The sequence below is a fragment of the Podarcis vaucheri genome, assembly GCF_965113315.1.
Source record: "Podarcis vaucheri genome assembly, chromosome: 16".
In the NCBI taxonomy this organism is placed as follows: Eukaryota; Metazoa; Chordata; class Lepidosauria; order Squamata; family Lacertidae; genus Podarcis; species Podarcis vaucheri.
In genome coordinates, this window is record NC_138754.1 from 5,030,745 (window position 1) to 5,051,253 (window position 20,509).

General features: G+C 46.5%; 2 protein-coding genes across 2 annotated transcripts in view; one reads left to right on the plus strand and one right to left on the minus strand.

Annotated features, from left to right (window-relative positions):
• Positions 1 to 20,509, plus strand: part of LOC309520579 (uncharacterized protein) — a 123,448-nt gene that overhangs the window by 79,003 nt on the left and 23,936 nt on the right. The window lies entirely within an intron of this gene.
• On the minus strand, positions 2,452 to 17,193 carry APH1A (aph-1 homolog A, gamma-secretase subunit). The gene is made up of 7 exons (XM_082202545.1): positions 17,035 to 17,193; positions 12,257 to 12,427; positions 11,168 to 11,241; positions 10,206 to 10,328; positions 8,119 to 8,246; positions 5,704 to 5,827; positions 2,452 to 3,941 (listed from the first exon to the last, which is right to left on the minus strand). Exons 1-7 carry the CDS (start codon positions 17,145 to 17,147, stop codon positions 3,877 to 3,879), a joined length of 798 nt encoding a protein of 265 aa, XP_082058671.1. The 5' UTR covers positions 17,148 to 17,193; the 3' UTR covers positions 2,452 to 3,876.

The window sequence follows — 20,509 nt, forward strand, 5'->3', positions numbered from 1 at the left end:
CTTCTAAAAGCCAGATAGCTGTTTATTTCCTTGACATCTGATGGGAGGGCGTTCCACAGGGAGGGTGCCACTACCGAGAAGGCCCTCTGCCTGGTTCATAATGATCTGTTTCACAATCTCTTTGAAATGTGGGGTGGGGGGGAGGAGCCACAAAGCATAGAGATGGTTTCTGTAATTCCCAAGCCAACAGACAACAGGGCACCGCCATATTCTGAATCAGGTCATCAGGGTCCAATTTAGTACTTGCCAACACTGATTGGCAGCAGTTGGCTTTCCAGGGTTTTGGGCAAGGGGTGGCAGGGAACAGAACCCGGGGCATTCCGCAAGCAAAGCAGATGCCGTACCACTGAGATACAGCCCTCCCATTGTAAACGATGCAAGTGTCTAGTCCTCATGGTCCTGGACTGATTCAAACAGGAAGCTGCCCTGTACCAAATTGGCCCCTTGGTCCATGAAGTGCAGCATAACTTACACTATAGACTCTATACACTGACTGGCAGCAGCGGGTCTCTGGTTTTCGGGCAGGGGTCTCTCTTCCAGCCTTGCCTAGTGACGCCATTGGGGACTGAACCCGGCGCCGCTCTGCCAAGTGAGTTGGGGTTGGAATAGATGGCTCCTGGGTGTCCCTTCCAACAGTTCAGTTCTCCAGTGCTATGATGCTAGGATTCCCACCTTCATATATAGCATGCCTGAAGAATGGATGCTTTTGAATTCTGGTGCTGGAGGAGACTCTTGAGAGTCCCACGGACTGCAAGAAGATCAAACCTCTCCATTCTGAAGGAAATCAACCCTGAGTGCCCACTGGAAGGACGGATCCTGAAGCTGAGGCTCCAAGACTTTGGCCACCTCATGAGAAGAGAAGACTCCCTGGAAAAGACCCTGATGTTGGGAAAGATGGAGGGCACAAGGAGAAGGGGACGACAGAGGACGAGATGGTGGGACAGTGTTCTCAAAGCTACCAGCATGAGTTTGACCAAACTGCGGGAGGCAGTGGAAGACAGGAGTGCCTGGCGTGCTCTGGTCCAGGGGGTCACGAAGAGGCGGACATGACTAAACGACTAAACAACACCACAGATTGTACATGAGAATGGCCAAACACAACCCCCCTCCCTGCAATTCCTTATTTGCGTGTTGACATGGGAACCGCAATTAGGAATTCCGCTACATTCCACACCAGCCACCACTTGGGAGCGGAATGCAGTTTGTGGCGGGGGCACAGGGAGCGTTGCCAACACAGGATCAGCTGATCCCAGAATTCCCTGCCAAAAATAGCCAGAGGCCTCTGAGAGTCGGGCGTTTTAAAAACACCACCTTTCCCAGCAAAGAAGACCCCTCGGTCTGCGAGGTGGGGTATCTCTGGGCTTTTGCTGTGGGTTGGGGGAGGAAAACTCCCCCTCGGACCTCTTCCTTCTGCCCCATGGAAGATGGAGCAAGTTTGTTTCCTGCTGTTCCAAAGGGCAGAGGCCAAACTGATAAAATAATAATAATAATAATAATAATAATAATAATAATAATAATAATAATATATTTATACCCCGCCCATCTGGCTGGGTTTCCCCAGCCACTCTGGGCAGCTTCCAACAGAATATTAAAATACAATACAGTGGTACCTTGGGTTACATACGCTTCAGGTTACAGACTCCGCTAACCCAGAAATATTACCTCGAGTTAAGAACTTTGCTTCAGGATGAGAACAGAAATTGTGCAGACGTGGCGCCGCGGCAGCAGGAGGCCCCATTAGCTAAAGTGGTGTTTCAGGTTAAGAACGGACCTCCGGAACAAATTAAGTTCATAACCCGAGGTACCACTGTAGTCTATTAAGCATTAAAAGCTTCCCTAAACAGGGCTGCCTTCAGATGTCTTCTAAAAGACTGGTAGTTGTTTTTCTTTTTTGACATCTGGTGGGAGGGCGTTCCACAGGGTGGCTGCCACCACTGAGAAGGCCCTGTGTCTGGTTCCCTGTAACATGGCTTCCTGCAGTGAGGCAACCGCCAGAAGGCCCTCAGCACTGGACATCAGTGTCCGGGCAGAACGATGGGGGTGGAGACGCTCCTTCAGGTATATTGGACCGAGGCCATTTAGGGCTTTAAAGAACCGATGAACTCAAACAGCAATAACGGAGATTCCCACTAGGCTTAGGAAGAACTACGCAATTACAGTGGTACCTCGGGTTACATACGCTTCAGGTTACAGATTCTGCTAACCCAGAAATAGTGCTTCAGGTTAAGAACTTTGCTTCAGGATGAGAACAGAAATCGTGCTCCGGCGGTGCGGCAGCAGCAGGAGGCCCCCATTAGCTAAAGTGGTGCTTCAGGTTAAGAACAGTTTCAGGTTAAGTACAGATCTCCGGAACGAATTAAGTACTTAACCCGAGGTACCACTGTAATTGGTTAAAAAGTCCGGGGAAATCCATGTTGGAAGTGGGGGTTTTTTGCAAAGAAAGAAAGAAAGAAAGAAAGATCAACAACTTTATTGTCCGGATTTTTACTTTCTGAAATATGGCAACCGTACACACTCAGCTGGACGTAAACCTTCTTCCCTTCCTCAAATATCCCATGAAGGCCGCTCTCATCGTCTAAGGGGCCTGCTATCTTTCGTGGTGCTTGGGCTTGACCGCAGCCAGAGTTGAGGGAGTCAGTCCACCTGTGGCCCACCAGATATTGCTAGGAGTCCAGCTCCCTTCAGCCCCTGCCACGATGGCCAAGGAGCAAGGGAATGCTGGGAGCTGGGAGCCCCCAACAACTTAGGGCTGCCCTTGCGCATTCAGACACACATATATTAAAAATCCAGGGCTCCAGTGTTTCAACACATCGAGGACAACAGGAAGGCATTTCAGTCCAAAGGCTTTTCATGCGCCACCTCTTCTGTCCTCTTGAAGGAAAAAAAAGAAACTTCAGTTCAGTTTTTGTCCTTGAAAAAGCACGACAGTAAAACAAAATCAATTGCACACAGAGGAAGGATTCTTTCAGAACAAGGGATCATTCCGGTTTGGGAGTTTTAACAGCAAAAAGTAGGTGACCGACCTTCACTGCCGTCAGCAAGACTGATCTAGAGTAACCTGGTCACTTGAAGGGATCGTGCTCTCTTTGCAGATTAGAGCAGGATCGGCAACTCCCGGCAGCAGGGCCAAATCCGGGCCTTCTTGAACAGTTCCAACCAGCTTCCAGTTGCTATTACGATGCTGATGGGAATCACTTCATTCGGGGAGGGTGGATTGTGGTCAAGCAGGCCTGCTCTCCTCTCTTGGCCCTCCGGCCAAAGTTGCCGACCAGGAGAAATGGGTGGCTAGCCTAGGCACAACTAACTTCGCACCACTTTTACGTCAACATCACACATCCCAGAAAGAGAACTGGTTGTATATCCTGAGCTCCCCGACGTTGAAGAAGAGGGAAAAGGGGCTCATTTTGGCTCCAAGAAATTGTGTGTCCCAAGAAAACATCGGAGGACAAATTACGTGGCCTTGTTTGCCTCTACCGAAAAGATGAAACTGCTTAAGAGATTAGCCGACGTTCTCCCTCTTGCAGATCAGAGTCAAGAAAATATACCTCCTTACACACACTGGAGGGACGGTAGGGAAACCAACCACATGGAATATTGAATTCCCAACCACATGGAATATTGAATTCCCAACCACATGGAATATGTAATGAGCACTTCTTGGGAGTAGTTATCATCCTGCCATCAGAGCTGTCAGTTCGGGCCAAAGGAATCATCCCTTGGGCTAGGAGGGTCGACTCTGGACTTGTGCCTCCCAGACAGAGGGGGGAGGGAAGAGAGAGGGCGTGGATTTGATTGGCAGAGGCTGCAGCCAACGGAAGGGCACTTGGGTGGTCTTCAGGAGCATCCTCAGATCCAGGATGCTGAGAAAGGGTGGGCTCAGTCCTCCACGGGAAGCTGTAGCGCAGAGTAGACCATCACTTGGTCAGCTTCCTTCCGCCGGCCTGGAAGAAAAGGGGGCTGTGTCAGTGCAGAGAAAGAGAGACGCATAGAGGCAACCACTGGCTGGAATCCATCTAAACCACGTTATCTGGGTGGTCGCTGCTGCCAGTTGGGCAATCTTGGGCCAGTTGTCTGCTAGTAAGACTCTGGCCCTATCTTAAGCACTTTAAACTGGATCAATTTAGGCAGACATGGCTTCCCCCCAAAGGATCCTGGGAACTGTAGTTTATATATATATGTGTGTGTGTGTGTTTCAGAATATTTCTCTCTCTCTCTATATATATATATATATTATTAGTATTTTCCACACAACAACACGAAAAATACTGAAAAATAACAATACACAAAACACAAAAACCAACATTCAAAAAACAAAAAAACCACAAATCCGTATTTTACAAGTTAATAATATAAACACTAATAAGAAAAACAAACATTGACTTCCACCAATCCCACAGCACCTCCTTTACCTCTCATTGCCTCTTCCTGTTTTCCTGATCGTCTCCATTCTAACATCTAGATATAAATCCCTCTTTCTTATCCTTTCACTTCACAAGGTTATTCCAGACTCAGACAGATTTCTGCCCTCGAACCTTGGCTTTTAAGGTATTCATTTAGGCACTTTTTTCTCTTCGCTTTTTGGTTTTTTTCTTATTAGGCCTGTCGATTTGGCTAATTCTAAATATTCTGAAAGCTTACATAACCACTGGGAACTGTAGATTTTTAAGGGTGCTGAGAGTTGCTAGGAGGAGACCCTCTGTTCCCACCAGAGAAACAACTCCCAGAATTCCCTGGAAAGAAGGAACCGGCTATTAAACCACTCTGGGAACCATCGCTCAGTCTCCTGCAGGACCGAGTTCCCAAGTTTAACACGGCGCTGTGTGGAGAAGAACTCCTTTTATCTGTCCTGAATACTCCAAAGCCCATGAGTTCCAATGTTATGAGAGAGGGGGGAAAACATTTCTCTCTGCCCTTTCTCCATGCTATGCAGAATTTGATAAGACTCCTCTATCACGTCACCTCTCGCTTGCCTTTTTCTCTAAACCAACAAGGCTCAAACACTTGAAATCCCTGCAGACATATGGACTAGAAACTTGGGTTTTAATGGTTTTTTTTAAACTAAAGCTACCGCAGTTTTCGCTCTATAGGACGCACCTGACCATAAGATGCACCTTGTTTTAGAAGGGGAAAACAAGAAAAAAAATAATTCTCCCCCTCTCTGCTCAGTGCTCCTTCAGCGAAGCGGCAGGAGATACGGAGCCCCTTCCATTTCTCTTCCCGCTTCGCTGAAGGGGCGCTGCGCAGCTCTCCCTCTCTGCTGAAGCCAGCAGAGTCTGGGTCTCCCGGCTTCAGCAAAAGGAACCCGAAGCCTTCGGAGCGCAGTGCGAGTTTTGCGCTGTGCTCCGGAGGCTTCAGGCAGCTATCCCTGAAGCCCCTCTTGCTCTCCAGGATTCAGCGAAAGCAATGCAGAGGAGCACTCCCTCTGCGCTTTGGAGGCTTCGCGTTGCTGCCAAGGAGCCTGCATTCGCTCCCTAGGACGCACACACATTTCCCCTTAATTTTTGGAGGGGAAAAAGTGCGTCCTATAGAGTGAAAGATACGGGATTTGCTTAGGTCAAGCAAGCTGTTTCTGCTCCTACCCATGCCTGTATAAACCCAGGTGGGCTTGGTGTGTGTGTGTGTGTGTGTGTGTGTGTGTGTGTGTGTCTGTTTTAGCTATTGCCCTGCACCCGTTCCTCTCCCACACAGAAGTGCGACCCTCACATGACAGGCAGGTGACGATGCTCCTCAGGGAACCTCCGGCGGTGAAGAAAGCCCAGACCCCCATGGAGAAGGTGATGATGAAGATGGGGATGAGGCTGGCTTCGTAGCAAGGGTTTAGAAACGTCTGTGGAGACGGGAGAGAAAGACAGGATTTCAGATCAAAGGATTTCAGACCACAATAAATCTGCTCCATTAATAATAATAATAATAATAATAATAATAATTTATTATTTATACCCTGCCCATCTGGCTGGCTTTCCCCAGCCACTCTGGGCGGCTCCCAACAGAATATTAAAATACAACAGTCTATTAAACATTAAAAGCTTCCCTAAACAGGGCTGCCTTCAGATGTCTTCTAAAAGTCTAGTAGTTATTTTTCTCTTTGACATCTGGTGGGAGGGCGTTCCACAGGGCGGGTGCCACCACCGAGAAGGCCCTCTGCCTGGTTCCCTGTAACTTGGCTTCTCGCAGCGAGGGAACCGCCAGAAGGCCCTCAGCACTGGACCTCAGCGTCCGGGCAGAATGATGGGGGTGAAGACGCTCCTTCAGGTATACTGGGCTGAGGCCATTTAGGGCTTTAAAGGTCAGCACCAACTTTGCATTGTTCTCGGAAACGTACTGGGAGCCAATGTAGGTCTCGGCGGCCACTCCCAGTCCCCAGTCTGGCTGCTGCATTCTGGATTAGTTGTAGTTTCCAGGTCACCTTCAAAGGTAGCCCCATGTAGAGCACATTGCAGGAGTCCAAGCAGGAGATAACTAGAGCATGCACCAGTCTGGCGAGACAGTCCGTGAGCAGGTAGAGTCTCATCCTGCGTACCAAATGGAGCTCCAAATCCAGTCTTTAGCTGTGGTTCCTGCATTGCAGGGGGTTGGCTGGATGACCTAGGGAGGGCCCTTCCAGCTGTATGATCTGATCCTGTATCCTCTCCTTGCGGTTGCTGCCAATCCCTTCCACATCCCATAAACCTCTTCAAAGCAGGCAGCCCAGGCTCGTCTCCACGGCAACTGCGGCTGACCGATGTGGCTTAGGGGATAATTCCCTGCTGTTCTAGAAGGCCAGATGGTTTTCATGTGACTGCAAATCTCGCATTTAACGTCCTCCCACCAGCCTCTCCTCCTCCTACACTGCTAAGGAGAAGAGCGGAGCAGGTAGCGGGTGCGAGGAAAACAAATCAAGAGTCCTGCTCAAAGGCCTCACTCTCCTTTGCAACACTAGGAAAAGCACACAGGAAAGCCTTTGGAAATCTGGGGAGAGGGGTGGTTGTAACTAAGCCGGGATACCACATCTCATTTGAGACCTTTAACACCAGAAGATTTTTAAAAGGGGCGCAGGAATAAAACTATTCACGTTACTGTGCAAATTCAATATTCACTATTAAATGGAGAAATCCCCACCCCACCAATAAACAACAGGATAAATGGACAGCATAAAAACAGCAGGATCAAGCCCATCGTGCTCTCACCCAATGCCTGTGGGAAACCCACAAACAGAATTCGGGCACAAGAGAATCTCTCCCCTGCTGCAGTTTCCAGCAATTGGAATTCAGAGACATCGCCGCCTCCGGCCGTGGAGGTAGAACGTAAGCGTTGTGCCTCGTGGCCACTGATAGCTTCACTCTATGAATTTGTCCAATCCTTCTTTAAAGCCACCCAACTTAGTGGACATCACTGCCTCTTGTGGGAGCGAGTTCCATAGTCTATGCACTGCGTGAAGAAGTACTTTATCTGTCCTGAACCTTCCAGCGTTCAACTTCATTGGATATCCCCAAGATCTAAGGTTACGAGAGAGAGAAGCTATTCTCTAAACCTTTGGGCCCATCTAGCTCAGTCGGGACGTGGGTGGCGCTGTAGGTTAAACCACAGAGCCTAGGGCTTGCCGATCCGAAGGTCAGCGGTTTGAATCCCCACGACGGGGTGAGCTCCCGTTGCTCAGTCCCTGCTCCTGCCAACCCAGCAGTTCGAAAGCATGTCAAAGTGCAAGTAGATAAATAGGTACCACTCCGGTGGGAAGGTAAAACGGCGCTTCTGTGCATTGCTCTGGTTCGCCAGAAGCGGCTTAGTCATGCTGGCCACATGACCCAGAAGCTGTACGCTGGCTCCCTCGGCCAGTAAAGCGAGGGAGTCTGTGTCCAAACTCTCCTCCTTCTTCTTCTTGCGGGAGGGAGTTCCGTAGTTTAACCCACGCACTGCGTGAAGAAATCTGCAGGAGTGTTCCTGCATCCATGTCTAACCTCACCCAGCTAGAGAGCTCTTCTAACTTTCGTATGGAACCTCCAGCTCCAGGGGCAGTCTATCTGAATTCCTAGGTTCTTGGAGGCATTCAGCCACTGCGAGAACGGGATGCTGGAATAGACTGGGGCCAGATCCAACAGTGCTCTCCTGATGTTCCGATGTAACACGGGTCATTCTACTCACCAAGCCAGACGTGACCAGGTGACTGATGACCACCAACGCCAGAGTCCAGTAGCGGCCCTTCTCGCAGGCGTCGAAGAAGATTGTGCCCCAGAACGTGTGTAGGAAAACCAGCGCCATCGTGAGAAAGGCTGGAAGGAGGGCAGGAGAATGGTCAAGCCATATTGCGGCGAGTACGATTTACGCTGTTTCTCAAAATCGGTGGTTTGGCAGTCTGTTCCATGTGGACAGTGCCAGTTTACAGAAGCATTTGACAATCTTTTTTGGACTGCCAAGTGGCCAGCACCCCAGGTAGGGCTGCCATTGTCCCATTACCGGAGAGGCTTTATTAGTCAGTGTGGAGCAGGGCAGGGGAAAGTTTGGCCATCCTGATAATTTTAGACAGCAACTCCCATTAGCCAACATTCAGAGATGATGGATGCGTGTTTTATTTTATCTATTGTTAAACATATATCCTTCCTCCCAAAGGCAGGAGTGATCAGACTTCTTAAAATCCATCCCGCTACACACCAAAGACTAGGAAAGATCTCTTCTAGACAAAAAAAAGGTTATTTACGTATGCTACTACTACTGCGGCCCATGTTTTGTTAGCCCAAAAATGGAAAACGAGCGAGGTCCCAAGCAAAGAAGAATGGCAACTTAAACTGACAGAACACAGTATGCGTGGCTTGCAGACCTATCTTATAGAATAAGAGAACAAGAAGAACGTATGTTTAAAGAAGATTGGAAAGCGTTTATTAAATACGGGGGGGGGGGGGGAGGGAATTGTGTACATTTGAAAACACTGGCAGCATTAAGATAAATTCGACAGTGTAAATAAGCTTTGATGGGTGCAATAATGGATTACTGAATGGTTTAGTTTATATAAAATATGCAGGGATTTATGTTATGCAAAATGAACCATGGAAAGAGAAGAAGTCATTGATATTTTAAGGTTGTTTAAATGAATCTTTTAAATTATAAAACAGAAAACTCAACAGTTTCCCCTCATTTGGTGCACCTCTCCAATATTTAGCATGTCAGAATTCCAAATGAGAGGTGCCACAACCTTGAAGGCCTTGTTTCTCTATTGCAAGCACCCCCAAACTTGGCCCTCCAGATGTTTTGGGACTACAATTCCCATCATCCTTAGCGAACAGGACCAGTGGTCAGGGATGATGGGAATTGTAGTCCCAAAAACATCTGGAGGGCCGAGTTTGGGGATGTCTGCTCTATTGTATGGAATGGGCCTCCTGATAAGCTGGCTATCCTCACCTGGGGAGTGCAGGTGTCTGCCAGGTATATAAGGGCTGAGACCATTCCACATGTTCTCCTTTAGGATTCTAGAGGGCCAAAGGTTTTCCCCACCCATAGGGAACACTGAGAACTTAGATGGACCCCAGAGCTCTGGCTCAGTATCGATGGCCTTCCTATGTCCCCAAAAGTATGCCACCTGAAGTGATTTTTTTATTTTTATTTTACCAACAACCAAAACACAAACAGTGAAAACAAACAATGAAACCGCCCCCCCCGGCGGCTGATACATTGGGTATACATAATCAATGATAACATATTCAAATCAACTATACGTACAATTCTATATACCTTAACACTCCTCTCTCCACAAGGTTTATCTAATTTTTAACATTTTAATTGCCCAATTTGTTCAAACCTGCCCAAATAATTCAGTATCTTCTCAAACCAATTCTCCTTCTTCTCACCCTTTCATTTTATGTATCTTCACAGTTAGATATTCTAAGATTATAATATTTTTTCAATTTTCCCCTCCATTGGTTCACCCCAGCTCTTCTGCATTTTTCCAGTTACTCGCTATAACCTGTCTGGCTGCAGTTACTATCAATTTTACCCATTTACATTCCTCTTTTGTTTCTAACTCGGTGCCACTCAGGCTAATAAGAACCATTAATTTAGATATTTCCACCTTCCTACCCACAATTCCCGATATTTCTATACCAATCTGTTTCCGGAATTCGTTAACTAACGGACAATCCCACCACATATGACTGTACGTTCCCATCACTCCACATTTCCTCCAGCAATTCTTACTCCCAGATTTTGCAATATGATATAACCTTACAGGTGTGTAATACCTGAAGTGATGAAGTAATGGGGCGAATCCCCATGGATTCCCACAGTGCCTGGCCCAATGGAGTCCGCAAGGATGTTGATGACGGAGAAGACCCCGCTGATGATTCCAAAGGAGAGACCTGACACTGCGGAAGAGAGTACGAAGGACAAACCCATTTCACAGCACTCTGAGAACGTTTATTGCTATGCTGTGCCTCATCTTACAGGACATTACTTTCCAAACTAGCAACCTCCATTGTGAGAGCAGTTTATAATGGAATTTGCACACACAGGGGAAGGGCAACTCAAGAGGTCTGAAAAAGTCAGCAAAGTTGTTACATTGGTACCTCGGGCTAAGTACTTAATTCGTTCCGGAGGTCTGTTCTTAACCTGAAACTTTTTTTAACCTGAAGCACCACTTTAGCTAATGGGGGTCTCCTGCTGCTGCCATGCCGCCGGAGCCCGATTTCTGTTCTTATCCTGAAGCAAAGTTCTTAACCTGAAGCACTATTTCTGGGTTAGCGGAGTGTGTAACCTGAAGCGTATGTAACCCGAGGTACCACTGTAATTCGTTCCGGAGGTCTGTTCTTAACCTGAAACTGTTCTTAACCTGAAGCACCACTTTAGCTAATGGGGCCTCCTGCAGCTGCTGCGCCGCCGGAGCACGATTTCTGCTCTCATCCTGAAGCACCATTTCTGGGTTAGCGGAGTCTGTAACCTGAAGCGTATGTAACCTGAAGCGTATGTAACCTGAGGTACCACTGTATTTCACTTGGGAGAGGCCGCTTTGAAAATGGAGCTTTAAAGGAAACCGAATTCTGAAGCGTGAAGGGCTTCTGCCTTAGCTTTGTCGGTTACAGGCGGCTGCTTTTTAAGGCCAGAAAAGGACATCTGGATTCTACAAGGAGGAACTGTTTCAGTGACAGTTGTGACGCACGTAGGGAGACAGACACGCAGGAAAGGGAACAGCCAGCAATTCACTCACCATATGCCATCTGCTTGATCGAGATGGGAGACCGGCCGTCTTCGCTGATGGTCACCAGCCCTTCGTCAGCTTTCCTGAGGGCAGGATGCAAAAAGAAAGCAGGAAATTGGTCGACGGTTTGTGAGGCAGAGACAGTCACGAGATTTTTATAGCATAGTGTTGGAAGAGGCATCAAGGGTTGGGCAGTCTGGCAATGCAGAAATCACAACTAAATAATCCCCGAATGCTCTTTAAAAACTTCCATGTTTACCCAAGAGCTCCTAGGTTCCGACTCTTTAATTTTGTTTTTCTTTTGAACCATACTCGATTTTATTTGCGATGCACTGCTGCATTTCCCCCTGCCATCTTTTACAATGGTGCCTCTCAAGACGAAAAGAATCCGTTCTGTGATTCTCTTCGTCTAGCGGTTTCTTCGTCTTGCGAAGCAAGCCCATTGACGGATTAGCGGATTAGCGCTATTAGCGGCTTATCTGCTTATCGGATCAGCTGATAAGTGGCTTAGCGGTTTAGAAAAAGGGGGGGGAAGGGGAAAAAAACCCGCAGGAACTCACAAGCAAGCCCATAGGAGATTCGTTTTGCGAAGCACCTCCAAAACGGAAAACCCTTTCGTCTAGCGAGTTTTCCGTCTTGCGAGGCATTCGTCTTGCGGGGCACCACTGTATTTAGGAAATTTCAGTGAACAATTGTTTTCCATTTGTTTATTAGTTTTATCTCACAGTATCTCCTTTTATGAACAGACTCCAATTTTATGTTTTGATTTATTGTATCCTTTGTGTGTATATAAAGGAGATGGATGGATCAATTTACTTTTATTTATTCAACAAGGTTTATACACACCACTTGATTGCAATAAAAAACCTTTTGAGTGGTTTCCTTTTTTTAAAAAAAGGACGCCGCATTAAATTTATCAATAAAAGACCATTATAAAAATGGACCACAGAAAGAGGGAGAAGGAAGTCAAATTTCGAAATGTCAAATTGATTGTAAAACTAATGGGATGCATAAATTTGAAAAGTATAAATAAAAAACTAAAATAAAAATTGGCACAGAAGTGGGAATATTTGCCACAGCTTAGCAAGGCACTCTTACTTGAGGAGCTTGAAGTACGCAAAGCGGAAGGCTTCCTGGAGCAAGACCGAGACAGCCGCCCCGAACATCAAAAGGCCGTACTGTAGACGCCCATCTTCCCGGTCACTCAGATGCACCGAAATAAACCAGATCAAAGAGGCGAGGAGCAGGGAGACCAGCCAGAAAAAGGCCCTGGATAGACAGCGAGAGGAATAAAAGGACATTAACCGTTATCAACAGGTGTGCACACAGAGTGGTGCCTTGGTTCTCAAACTTAATCCATTCTGGAAGTCCGTTCCAAAACGGACTTACTTCCGGGTTTTTGGCGTTTGAGAACGAAGGTACCACTTTACTCTGAACTTGGGGAGGAGAGATTCACACCAGGATAACCCACTTTCTGCTACCTGTTTAAATCATGTGCTACTATGCAGAATTTTGTCTGCTTCGCGGGAAGAAGCTAAGGCCAACAGTCATCAAAATTTGGGCCCCTCCAGATGTTCCAGACTACCGCTGGGGCTGATGGGAGTTGTAGTTCAAAACAGCTGCAAGGCCTCAGGCTGACAACAGCTGAGTTGAACAGCCCCTCTCCCATGCCTGTACCACTTGCCAGAAAACCCCACCCTGTCAAGCCTTATCCCCGTTATTTAAATCAGGGTGGATTTGATTTAAAATCAAATCAAATTAAATCACGATTTAAATCACTAGTCAGTAAGACTTGATTTAAATATTTTTTTTCCCCCAGAAAGACTCATTCTTGCTGGTATAATCTTAACATTTACAACCAGATGAAGTTTTCATTTTTTGAATAATAAATTTTCAGAGTAGCTTTTACAGTCATATCCAAAATTACTGATTTGGTTTATACTATGATTAGAAATACATAGACAGATAATTATGACATTATTGTGAGGTTTAGTAAGTGAAGTGTTTGGACAATTTTTCTGATGTACTTTATTGGAAGGAGAAAAATTCTTTAAGGCTGTCATGCGCCGATGATGTATCTAACTTCTCTCCTCTGAGCTATCTAAGGGAAGTTTGGTCAGATGCAAACCTTTGTCATGCGCTCCATTGCAAGAAGGAAGGAAGGAATGCAATGCAGGCTTTGGGGTTTGTTTTTTTGTAAATAAACAGCAGAACTGGAAAATCTAGATTTGCAGAGGAGACACACAATGCCCCCTTTTGTCAACCAAAGGCGCTTTCTCACAGTTTCCAAAGGGACGTTTTGGCACCTTTGGGGCTGTGATTTTCTCAGTGGGAATAAATGCTGCAGGCGCATTTTACAAGTACAGGCTTCAAATGCAAGGAAGAGGAAGGCATCGACTCCACCTTGCTTGCTTTCAATACATCTCCAAAACTCATCATAGCAAGCTCCCGCCATCTGTAACAGAGCCTAGCAAGTCGTCACCAGCAAAATGTGCTCCGGACCAGGCTTCCTACACTCTGGAGGCAATAATAAACAAGGACATGGATTGTAACTTCTGCAAAAAATAAATAAATCACAGCCAACAGTACCTGGCCCAGCAGTAGGGAACCTGCCTTTGCACACAGAAGGTCTGGGGTTAAATCTGCACTTGGGCAAAAAAGATGAGAGGCACAAATACAAGATGGGTGACACCTGGCTTGAGAGCAGTACATGCGAAAAGGATCTAGGAGTCTTGGTTGACCACAAACTTGACATGAGCCAACAGTGTGACGCGGCAGCTAAAAAAGCCAATGCAGTTCTGGGCTGCATCAATAGGAGTATAGCATCTAGATCAAGGGAAGTAATAGTGCCACTGTATTCTGCTCTGGTCAGACCTCACCTGGAGTACTGTGTCCAGTTCTGGGCACCACAGTTCAAGAAGGACACTGACAAACTGGAACGTGTCCAGAGGAGGGCAACCAAAATGGTCAAAGGCCTGGAAACGATGCCTTATGAGGAACGGCTAAGGGAGCTGGTCATGTTTAGCCTGGAGAAGAGGAGGTTAAGGGGTGATATGATAGCCATGTTCAAATATATAAAAGGATGTCACATAGAGGAGGGAGAAAGGTTGTTTTCTGCTGCTCCAGAGAAGCGGACACGGAGCAATGGATCCAAACTACAAGAAAGAAGATTCCACCTAAACATTAGGAAGAACTTCCTGACAGTAAGAGCTGTTTGACAGTGGAATTTGCTGCCAAGGAGTGTGGTGGAGTCTCCTCCTTTGGAGGTCTTTAAGCAGAGGCTTGACAACCATATGTCAGGAGTGCTCTGATGGTGTTTCCTGCTTGGCAGGGGGTTGGACTCAATGGCCCTTGGGGTCTCTTCCAACTCTATGATTCTACATCATTGACAAAGCAGTAAATCAATCCCTTTATTTGGAATCATGAGGGCAAGGCTGCAACTCAGTGATAAGAGCACATACCGTATTTTTCGCTCTATAAGACGCACCAGACCACAAGACGCACCTAGTTTTTGGAGGCGGAAAACAAGAAAGAAATTATCTGAATCTCAGAAGCCAGAACAGCAAGAGGGATCGCTGTGCAGTGAAAGCAGCAATCCCTCTTGCTGTTCTGGCTTCTGGGATAGCTGCGCAGCCTGCATTCACTCCATAAGACGCACACACATTTCCACTTACTTGTTAGGAGGGGGAAAGTGAGTCTTATAGAGCAAAAAATACGGTACTTTGCACACAGGAGATCTCAGAGTGCAATCCTCAAAATCTTCAGGTCAGGCTGGGAATGTCCCACTGCCTGAAACCCCAAAGAGCTGCTGCCAGTCTGAGTGGACAATACTGAGCTAGATGGATCCAGGGGTCTGACTCAGCTTAAATCCCACTGGTCCTAAATTATGGGTTTTAAGGGAAGAGGACCCAGAGAAGACTGTGTGACTTCCAGGAGCTCTTAAGACAGACAAGCTCCTTAGAAAAACCACAAGAAAAATGGTTTCTGTTTTTTTTTAAAAAAAAGATGATTATTTCCATGCTGGGATAGCAGCACTGATGCTAAGATAGTACAGTATTTTAAACCGGGTACTTTATCAGGGAGAAAGGAAGACGAAGTGCCTGAAAAGTTAGTTAATGTCTTGGTGGGAGGGGGCACAGGTGGGCAGAATTGGCCAATAAACTGCAAATGGGCCAGTTTATGCCCAACCACTTTGCACCGTGTTGTTGGTTATAATAAGAGGGAGAGAGAAATATACTTTTCTTTCTTTTACAAAGGATTGTTTGTTTGTTTATATTTATGAGTTGCTTCCTATAATAGCATATCAAAACAATTTCGAGAATCGCCTTTCTATGTAAGACGCTTAAGCGATTTCACATCGTTGCGCGGTTATGCGCAAATAAATAAATAATCCTCAAGAACTAAAATGACACAGATTACAATGGGATTTACTCCCCGGTGAAAGTATGGATATAGAGCTGGTTACCTAAGCAAACATAAATGAAAAACCCAAATATAATTAAGCTGCCTTAAAATGGAAAGGTGAGATAATAGTTTCGCAACCCATCAGTTATAACCTCTTGTTGTTACACTGCGACCTTCAAAGGGGGGGGCGGGTCTGTGAATGGAGCTCCCCTCCCCACCTTCACCTTCATAAGTGTGTTTCCATATCACCCACATAACCTCAAGAAGACCCTGACCCTAGAAAAAAGAGGAGGCCTCCACCCACCAGCCCTATTGCCCCCAGAGGGACTCTTGCCCCCTCCCCCACTCCAGGCCCCACAACCCTCTACAGGTCTACTCAAACTGAGCTTACTCCACCCTTAGAAATGGGTGGAAGTTTGCACCTTATATGAACAAAACAAAACCAAGCAAAACACTGTGATCTCCGATTTAAAATGAAAAAAAGTGGTAGTAACAATTTTGCAACCTGTCATTAATTCCCTGCCCCCTTCTTGCCTGGAGCCTGCAAAGGAAGTGCTTTGCACATGCCCCAGATTCCTCTTTCCCCTCCACCAGAATCTGTGAGCAAGACTACGATCTCTGCCTTAAAAGGAAAAGGTGGGCCTCGTAATTTTGCAATCAAGCGATTCCAGCTAAACATCAGGAAGAAGCGGCGAGCTCTTTTCCTTGCAGGTTTTAAAGCAGAGGTTGGGGGGGGGGTCACCTTTCCTGGATGCTTTAGTTGAGATTCCTGCACTGAGGGGGTCCCCTCATTCTACATTCTATGATTCTATGGAAAGCCCCCCCCCTTCTCTTTGAGAGGCTGGGGCCAGAGCCTTCTCCCCTCCACAAGAACAAAAAAACAACAACACGTGAACAAAACAAGGCTATGATCTCTCTGCCTGCAAACAGGAAATGTGGGAATAATCTTGTTTTTTCCCCTGTTTTTTGTTTTGCAATTTATCGTTCAATCATAACCTTCCTCTCTCTGCTAGGCAGAGACCTACCACGGAAGGTCTTTCTGCACATGCCCCGGAGCCCCCTCTCCACGTCACCCACCCACTCCACATCACCTCCCCTCAAAAAGAAGAGGGGATTTCCCCCCCCCAGCAGCCCCCTTCCCCCCAAACCAAGAGGCTGGGGCCAGAGCCTTCTCCCCTCCCCAAGAACAAAAAAACACGTGAACAAAACAAGGCTATGATCTCTCTGCCTGCAAACAGGAAATGTGGGAATAATCCTGTTTTTTGTTTTGCAATTTACCGTTCAATCATAACCTTCCTCTCTTTGCTAGGCAGAGACCTGCCACGGAAGGTCTTTCTGCACATGCCCCGGAGCCCCCTCTCCACGTCACCCTCCCCCAACCGGGACCCACTTTCCTCCCCCCAGAAAGAAGAGAGGATTCCCCCCCCAGCAGCCCCCTCCTCCCCCCCAAAAAAAACCAGCCCCCTGCTGACCCAGCCACCAGGATGATGACGCGCAGGGGGTCCCCGGCCACGGTGAGCAGGCAGAGGGCCAAGGCCGGCCCGAAGGCGATGAAGGTGCAGCCGAAGAACACCGCCGCCCCCATCGCCCCGAGAAGCAGCGCCGGAGGCAGCGGGAGCCAGGCAAAGAGGGAGGCTCCGGCAGAGAGCCCGGGCGGGGCCACAGGCGGCCAATGGGAGGGGAAGCCACGCCCATAAGGAGGGGCCGGTCCCGCAAGGCCTCATGGGAATTGTAGTCCCTCAGGTGAGAGGTGGGGGGGGAAAGGGCGGAGCGCGCCACTCGCCCCGCCCTCAGCTCCATAGATGTGTGAATAGGGTAGAGGGGACCTCCTCTAAAGCTAGAGAGATATTCTTTACGTTCAAAATAAAAAAAAAATTCTTTCCAGTAGCACCTTAAAGACCAACTAAGTTAGTTCTTGGCATGAACTTTCGCGTGCATGCACACTTCTTCAGATACACTGAAACAGAAGTTGCCAGATCCTTCTATATAGTGGGAAGGTGGGGAGGGGTGTTACTCAGAAGGGAAAAATTGCCTTTTCCTGTAAGACCTATTACAGTCGTTAAGAGTCGTCAACAGGCTCATCTCAGCCATCTGCCAATCTCCCATTCCCACCACCCTTCTGAGTCATACCCCTCCCCACCTTCTCACTATATAGAAGGGTCTGGCAACTTCTGTTTCAGTGTATCTGAAGAAGTGTGCATGCACACGAAAGCTCATACCAAGAACTAACTTAGTTGGTCTTTAAGGTGCTACTGGAAGGAATTTTTTTATAGTGTAGAGGGGACCTCCTCTAAAGCTAGATGGATATTCTTTATGTTGTTGTTGTTTAGTCGTTTAGTCATGTCCGACTCTTCGTGACCCCCTGGACCAGAGCATGCCAGGCACTCCTGTCTTCCACTGCCTCCCGCAGTTTGGTCAAACTCATGCTGGTAGCTTCGAGAACACTGTCCCACCATCTCGTCCTCGGTCGTCCCCTTCTCCTTGGGCCCTCCATCTTTCCCAACATCGGGGTCTTTTCCAGGGAGTCTTCTCTTCTCATGAGGTGGCCAAAGTCTTGGAGCCTCAGCTTCAGGATCTGCCCTTCCAGTGAGCACTCAGGGCTGATTTCCTTCAGAATGGAGAGGTTTGATCTTCTTGCAGTCCATGGGACTCTCAAGAGTCTCCTCCAGCACCAGAATTCAAAAGCATCCATTCTTCGGCAATCAGCCTTCTTTATGGTCCAGCTCTCACTTCCATACATCCCTACTGGGAAAACCAGAGCTTGAACTATACGGACCTTTGTTGGCAAGGTGATGTCTCTGCATTTTAAGATGCTGTCTAGGTTTGTCATCGCCTTTCTCCCAAGAAGCAGGTGTCTTTTAATTTCGTGACTGCTGTCACCATCTGCACTGATCATGGAGCCCAAGAAAGTAAAATCTCTCACTGCCTCCATTTCTTCCCCTTCTAGTTGCCAGGAGGTGATGGGACCAGTGGCCACGATCTTCGTTTTTTTGATGTTGAGCTTCAGACCATATGTTGCGCTCTCCTCTTTCACCCTCATTAAAAAGTTCTTTAATTCCTCCTCACTTTCTTCCATCAAGTTTGTGTCATCTGAATATTCTTTATAGATAGAATTAAAGAACCTTTTAAGTTTTAATGTATTGACTAGCTATTTTGTTATGTCCAGCTGTGTTCTCTGGACAAGGTCACAGCAACTTAAACTCAAAATCGTGTGTATATATATATATATATATGTGTGTGTGTGTGTGTGTGTGTTACTGATAAGTAAATATAAAAAACCAACAACGCTCCATTTCCTAATGAAACCATAAATAAATGTCAAAAGTTGGTGAGGGAAATAAATAAACAACCTCCCATGTCAAAATTCTTTGGTTTACGTCTAAATATATTGCTAATGTTTCATTTTAAAAGACACAGTTGATTGTCCTTTTTTTCTTTCTTTTTTGCTGTGGTTGCTTTGAAAACTCCGTAGCCCAAATTAAACTGAAACTGAAAAGATTATTATGTTTTGGCCTATTAGGAATCTATAATTTTAAGTACTTGTTTGTCTTGCATGGCCTGTAAAGAGAGAAAACCAAATAATGTTTTGTGCGACAGACCGAGGTAACTGAGGGAGCGAAGATGGCCGACACAAAGCCAAAAAAGGTGCGAAAATGAAAAATGTTTTGTTTTTTGCAAATAGCAGAGTCAGACTCAAACAGAAGACACACTGTGAAGCAAATCAAGTTTATTACAGAAAAAAAGCAATACCCAAAAGCTGAAAATATGCATGTAAACCAAACAAAAAATAAGACACACCTTTTAAAGAAACACTTGCAAAACTCAAGAGGCATTGCTGGGTTTAACAATATTCTGGGCAAAAGTTGTTTCTTGTCAGCTCATGGATTTGTTGATGAAACACTGTTGGCACTTACAAATTTCTCAAATCAGCTAAATTGAAAATTAAAGCAGATTCTGTCTGCAGGCCAATAATTTAAATTCAAGACAAAACGCCTTAAGGAAGAAAGGGGAGGAGGGTCTATTGCGTGCATTGCTGGATTTGACAACAATTAATTTGATTATTTTAACAGCTTCTGCTTTATTATTATTATTAATAGTGTAGCTTTGGGTGCTCTGAGCTCAGTATGGAGGGCTCCGAGTAAAGTTTCTTTTTATTCAGAGATTTGGGGAAGGGCTCCTTTCTGAGAAATGTCAATACCCCACGTCAACAAGCCTCCCTCTTCGCTTGTGTGATTTGTTCAGTGTAAAACTTTCTCAGAATGGTAGAAATTTCTTGAACCACCTCCTCCCCATGTAGAATTTTGCTATCTGATGTCAACAAGCCACAAACACACAGCAAAAGTGGCTTTTAGTTAGGCACAGCAAACGCTTTTTGTCACAAGTGGCCCATGGCATCGTCACACCTCAAATTCCTGCACTTGCAAAAAGCCACAGTCTCCCCCGGCCTGTGAAATGCAAAATTGCCCCGTTGTGGTCCTTGAGAGCGATAAGATCTCCATGTCTCAAAAGCTCCTGCATTGGTCACAGCAGGTTTACCACAGAGAGCAGCAAAAGGCAAAAGACGTTACATCTTACATTCGCCGCTTTTTATTTTTATTTGTGGCCACCTGCAGAGTGTCTGCATTTTGCAAGAGGGATTCAGCTGCCTGCTGGAAATGAAGTTTTGCACAATTGAGAGAGATTAAGGTGCTCTGAGGCAACAAATCTATCACATAAATATATATATATATATCTTCCCAAATCAGAGTCTAGCTGTAGCCTTATGAGGCTTTGCCCTCGGTTGGGAAAAATATTGCGCCCGGGAAAGGGAAGTGGGAGTCAACAGACACTCAAGGAATAGTTTCGGAGAAAAGGCTTTTTATTTCTACCATCCATGCACTGGTAGAAGGAGCAAGTGTGATAGTTCACAAAAAGCATGCACGAGTTCACAATCATGTGCACAAACAT

Bases quoted from the DNA above. Each gene is read 5' to 3' on its own strand.
- APH1A (XM_082202545.1), bottom strand. From the start codon at position 17,147: ATGGGGGCGGCGGTGTTCTTCGGCTGCACCTTCATCGCCTTCGGGCCG. The intron at 11,242-12,256 runs GTAAGAGTGCCT...TCCTGCCCTCAG, and splicing joins GCGTACTTCAAGCTCCTCAA to GAAAGCTGACGAAGGGCTGG. The intron at 8,247-10,205 runs GTATTACACACC...CCCTCCTTCCAG, and splicing joins CCATTACTTCATCACTTCAG to CCTTTCTCACGATGGCGCTG.